This window comes from Cyprinodon variegatus, unplaced genomic scaffold (assembly GCF_000732505.1).
Source record: "Cyprinodon variegatus isolate N-32 unplaced genomic scaffold, C_variegatus-1.0 Scaffold1218, whole genome shotgun sequence".
In the NCBI taxonomy this organism is placed as follows: Eukaryota; Metazoa; Chordata; class Actinopteri; order Cyprinodontiformes; family Cyprinodontidae; genus Cyprinodon; species Cyprinodon variegatus.
Window position 1 is genome coordinate 54,575 of NW_015151671.1, and position 5,129 is coordinate 59,703.

The 5,129-nt window shown below is 41.9% G+C and overlaps 3 protein-coding genes across 3 annotated transcripts in view; 1 reads left to right on the top strand and 2 right to left on the bottom strand.

The window, feature by feature from the left end:
* LOC107102212 (tripartite motif-containing protein 16-like) overlaps nt 1-1,451 on the top strand; it is a 26,693-nt gene extending 25,242 nt beyond the window's left edge. Inside the window, exons 9-10 of the mRNA XM_015401422.1 lie at nt 498-544; nt 691-1,451. Of these exons, the coding sequence (XP_015256908.1) occupies nt 498-544; nt 691-1,220 (577 nt within the window). The 3' untranslated portion in view covers nt 1,221-1,451. The remainder of the gene's footprint in view (nt 1-497; nt 545-690) is intronic.
* Nucleotides 1,452-1,499: 48 nt separating this feature from the next.
* On the bottom strand, nt 1,500-4,899 carry LOC107102219 (gastrula zinc finger protein XlCGF8.2DB-like). Its single transcript, XM_015401432.1, has one exon. It carries the CDS (start codon nt 4,447-4,449, stop codon nt 3,367-3,369), a length of 1,083 nt encoding a protein of 360 aa, XP_015256918.1. The 5' UTR covers nt 4,450-4,899; the 3' UTR covers nt 1,500-3,366.
* Nucleotides 4,473-5,129, bottom strand: part of LOC107102213 (zinc finger and BTB domain-containing protein 49-like) — a 13,054-nt gene continuing 12,397 nt past the window's right edge. The window contains exons 7-8 of the mRNA XM_015401423.1: nt 4,577-4,736; nt 4,473-4,512 (exon numbers count right to left, since the gene is read on the bottom strand). Coding sequence (XP_015256909.1) covers nt 4,473-4,512; nt 4,577-4,736 — 200 coding nt within the window. The remainder of the gene's footprint in view (nt 4,513-4,576; nt 4,737-5,129) is intronic.

Genomic DNA, 5,129 nt, shown 5'->3' on the forward strand with positions numbered 1-5,129 from the left:
AGCCTGTGGGTGCGGGCCGAGGGCTCCTGCAATTGCAAGTGCGGTATTTCCCCAACAGACCACCAGGGCGGCCGAGAAAACCTTTGTTCAACCTGAAAAGACTCATTTAATCATCCAAAACGTTATGGAACACATTAATTAACTGAAAAATGTTGCATAGTGTGCCTTTAACTGATGGAAGAAGGACGAGAACAAATGTTGGTCTGGAAATGGATCGGTCCATGATTTAACACTAGTGTCCAGGAATATTTCAGCTGCCTGTGAAATGCGATTTATTGGACAGCAGAAATCATTACCCAGTTTTCTGGAAGAATCTCCTCACTAATAGAGGCTCAAAGGAAAATGATTGAAAATCTGTTGATGTTTCCAATGAGGGGACATGTGAAAATGTTGGACTGTTCATTTCTCAGCGTAAGACTATGTGTTTCCCAGAGACATGTAATGTCCATATCTGCTAGCTGAAAGAGACTGATGGTCTGACCTCCTCCTCCTTTCAGGGTGGAGCCTGCTGGAGAACGATGGTTGACACCAGGTCTGAGGAAGTGTAAGTTTGTTTTCATTGATTCCTGACAGCAAAGCAGCTCATATTCAACCATCTTCAAACTGTCCATCAATCACTCAGGAGGCTTCATCAAAGCTTCAATAAATGACCAATAACTGCTTCCGAATTGTGTTTGTTCTCTCCACCAGATTCCCGTCAGATCACCATCGACCCAAACTCAGTGAACAGAAACCTGAAACTGTCTGAAGGCAACAGGAAAGTGACACTGATGGAGGAGCTTCAGTCCTATCCTGATCATCCAGACAGATTTGATGAACCTCAGCTGCTGTGCAGTGATGGTCTGACTGGTCGGCATTACTGGGAGGTTGAGTGGAGAGATGGAGTTGATATATCAGTGAGTTACAGAAGAATCAGGAGGAAAGGAGACAGTGGAGACTGTTGGTTTGGAGAGAATGATCACTCCTGGAGGCTCTACTGCTCTAATAATTTTGGTTACATTGTCTGTCACAATAAAAGACAATCACGTATCTCTTACGCCTCTGCCTCTAACAGAGTGGCAGTCTATGTAGACTGTCCTGCTGGCATCCTGTCCTTCTACAGAGTCTCATCTGACTCTCTGATCCACCTCCACACCTTCAACACCACATTCACTGAACCTCTGCATCCTGGGTTTGGGTTCTCTAGATCCGGTCCTGGTTCCTGGGTGTCTTTGTGCTGAGACGAGTCGGAAGGGTCTCCTCCTGTCACTGTTAAACAGTTCATTTAATAAGTTCACTCAAGTTCTGGGCCATTTGAATGAGTCAGTAATTCAATAGTCAGATAAATTCCAAAGAAAAAATTAAAATCAATCCGCTGGACTTTGTTTCCAAGTTTGAAGACGTTTATCTTCCATCCAGGAAGATTTTTCAATTCCAAATGTCAGAAATAGCGTTTAGTTCCAGGTTTTATGCAGCAGCCCAACAAAGCCTGGTTTTAGTTTAGAAAACATGCAAATAGAAACGGATGAACGGGTCCCCCCCTTTGGAATGGGGGTCGTTTGGCTTCTTTGTTAGCCTGCAATGCCCCAACAGGCTAACAAAAGCTAAAAAAGTCCAGCTTCTTTTTTTGAAATAACTATGACGTGGATGACAAACAATCCTCACCAGCAAATAATCAGGGATAGTTCTATCTGTTCAAAGATTTATATTTCTATATCTGTTTTTCTTTTTCAATGTTCTGAACGAATATTATCTGATATTAAAGTGAATAACTGAATTCTTTTCTCTTTTGTGGTTATTAAATGTTCTGAGTTGATTCAGAAACAGAAACACGAACCACCTGAAAAAAAAAACAGGAGGAACAACATCAAACTCTAAAAGGAAACCTAACAAAACTCTGAAACCTAAAACATTTAGAACAGATTCATTGCTCAACTGTTTATTTGGACCTTATTTCTCCTGGACGTGTTTTCAAAATCCACTTTCTGCTCATAGGACTCAGAGTCAGTTCCAGACGTTCCAGTAAGCTCCCAGTCATAAAACAATCCTACCCAGTTCAGTTTATGGAGACAAAGTCCATGGAGGAGCAAGTTTACGGCTTTCAGGTTGTGTTTGGCTGCAGAGAGGAGTTGAGGGTGGGGTTTGGGGGGGCATGTGGGGAGGTTTTGAGTTTGATGTTGAGGAAACAGATTCAGCTGTAGAGTTGGACTGGGTTCAGATGATACAGCTCTGGGGGGCTCATGGGGGTCCAATAGAAGATTTAATGCTGGTTTGTTGAGGTAATAATCTTTGGACCAAAGGATCAGAGATCCGGAGTTAGCTCCCAGCTTCAGCTGCTGCAGCTAGAAACCACTGGAACATTGTTAAAAGGCCTCCATAATGCAAAAGTCATGCAACTTGCTGACACCAAAAACAGATAAAAACAGTGTTTGTGTTACTGTTAACGATGGTGTAATTTTTATTGAACATCTTAACATATAAAACAACTAATGTAAAGCGGTGCTGTAACTTATAGTCTGGTTTGTTGCTGAGGCGTTACTGGAGCAAAGTATACAAAGGGATTCAAATTAACAGCTTTTGTTAACTTTCCAGAAAGCTTCCCGCATGATTTTAAAGGTTATTCTAAACTAGAGTTCTCCTTAAAGTTCCGATCTTCTTCAATTATTTTGGGATTACTTCACAAGTTTGACATCATTGAAAAGCTTAGACTCCACTTCTTTTGGATGTGAAATAAATCAAAACAGCCCCAGATGGACTTGATCATGGATTTGTCCCAAATGAGAAGAAACGGTCCAAATGAGTGACAGGAAAAACTAAGAGTTACACCAAGTTCAAAAAGACATTTATAACTCAGCTTATTATTTTCTTTCAAATGTCACAAATACAGAGCAACGAAATTCCCTCTCTGCATCTAACCCCTCCCCTTGGGCAGCAGTGGGGGATTAAGGGTCTTGCTCAGGGACCCAGAGTGGCAGTCTGTGGGAGTGGGGCTCGAACTTAGAACCTCTGGATTTCATGCTCTATGCCCTGACTACTAGGCCACCACTCCCCTAATGGCCGCCACTCTAACAAATCTAGTTCTGTCCGTACATTTTCTAGATTATAGATTTTGATATTTTCTAATAATATAATCAAGCTAAATATGTAAAGTCTTTTAAAAATATTTATATCATCTAATAATCTGATTCAGATTTCAATTGATGCTATATAGCTATTTATCCAACAGATGAAATAAGATGAATAAAAACATCCAGGAAAAACTCCAGCTATCTATAAAAAATATACAACCTTCAGAAAAAGTGTTGAGAATGAAATTTGAAATTGAGCCTCTGGGGAAAAGCAGAAACCAATAAGTGAACACAGTTGACTGTAACAGTCACAGCTTATTCATTTCCCTGCTTCATGAAGCCTCGTGTGTCTCTTTAAACTTCCCTTCTGGCTAAATTTATGGCCACACAGGTAACAACAGAAAGGTTTCTGCATCGTGTGAATTCTCATGTGTCTGTTTAGATTTCCTTTCTCGCTGAATCTCTGTCCACACAGGTCACAACAGAAGGGTTTCTGTCCGGTGTGGATCCTCATGTGTGCATTTAAATTTCCCTTCAGACTAAATCTCCTTCCACAGAGGTCACAACCAAACAGTTTCTGCTCTAAGTGGATCCTCATGTGTTTGTTTAAAAGTCTCTCCTGAATAAATCTTTGTCCACATTGGTCACAACAGAAAGGTTTGTCTCCTGTATGGATCCACATGTGTGTGTTTAAATTGACTTTCTGGCTAAATCTCTGCCCACAGAGGTCACAACAGAAAGGTTTCTGTCCGGTGTGGATCCCCATGTGCCGGTTCAAATTTCCCTTTTCACTGAATCTCTGCCCACAGAGGTCACAACAGAAGGGTTTCTGTCCGGTGTGGATCCTTGTGTGTCTGTTTAAACTTTCTTTCCTGCTAAATCTCTGCCCGCATCGGTCACAACAGAAAGGTTTCTGTCCTGTGTGGATCCTCAGGTGTGTGTTTAAATGTACTTTCCGACTGAATCTCTGTTTGCAAAGGTCACAGCAGAAAGGTTTGCTTCCTGTGTGAATTGTCTTATGCATATTTAACTCGTGTTTTTCAGTGAATGTTTTACCGCAGTCTTCACAGATAAATTCAGTCGTTTTTTTGGAACTCCTTTGTGAGTCTACATTGTTCTCTTTAAAACTTTTCATTTTATCCAGGGAGCTTGAAGGTCCAATTTCTGAGTGTTTCATGTCTTTCTGAAGAAGTTGTACAGCAAACTCAGAGGAGCTAAAATGTTTATCAGCCATGTTTCCTTCTGGCTCAGGAGCTGTGACCTTCTTCCAGCTAATTTCCATGTTCTTAGTTTTCAATCCAAAAGCTGCTAACTGTTTTAGCTCAGAGACGGAGAGCTCCACATCACTGTCCTCTTCTGTCTCTGAGGAAATGGACCCATCTTCATGATCTTGTATCCTCATGGATTCTTCTCCTCCATGGTTCTCTACTGGAAGCTCTCTGCCTTTAATGTGGTGGTGGTAAAGCTGTGGGAGCACAGAGGAATGTTTATCATCCTCACTCTTTATTGGAGCAGCAGTGATTGGAAACTTGATGGCATCAATCTCCTCCTTGAGACCGAGCTGCTCTCCCCCCAGACTGGTGCAGACTTCCTCCTGTTCCTCCTTTATGTGGTGGGGCTCTGGGTCATGCAGGTCAGGAGAAGGTTTGTGGTCTTCAGGAACTTCTTCTTTAACCGTCTGCTTAAGATCTGCAGGATGACAACATTAAAATGTATAAGGTGTCAGGGTTCGGCGTTTCTGTGCTCTGCTTACTTTCTTCCACAGGTGGTTGTTGCTGACAGGTGGGCGGGGCCCCCTCACCTGCAGCCAATGAGGCTGCTGTTGTTCATTAGAAGCAATCATCCATTTTATCAGGCTGCATCATTCTATATTCTGTAACATCTGGATGTTTGGCACTGAATTCACCCGTTAACATCTGGATGTTTGGCTCTAAATACATCCGTTAACATCTGGATGTTTGGCTCTGAATTCAACCGTTAACATCTGGATGTTTGGCTCTAAATACATCCGTTAACATCTGGATGTTTGGCTCTGAATTCAACCGTTAACATCTGGATGTTTGGCTCTAAATACATCCGTTA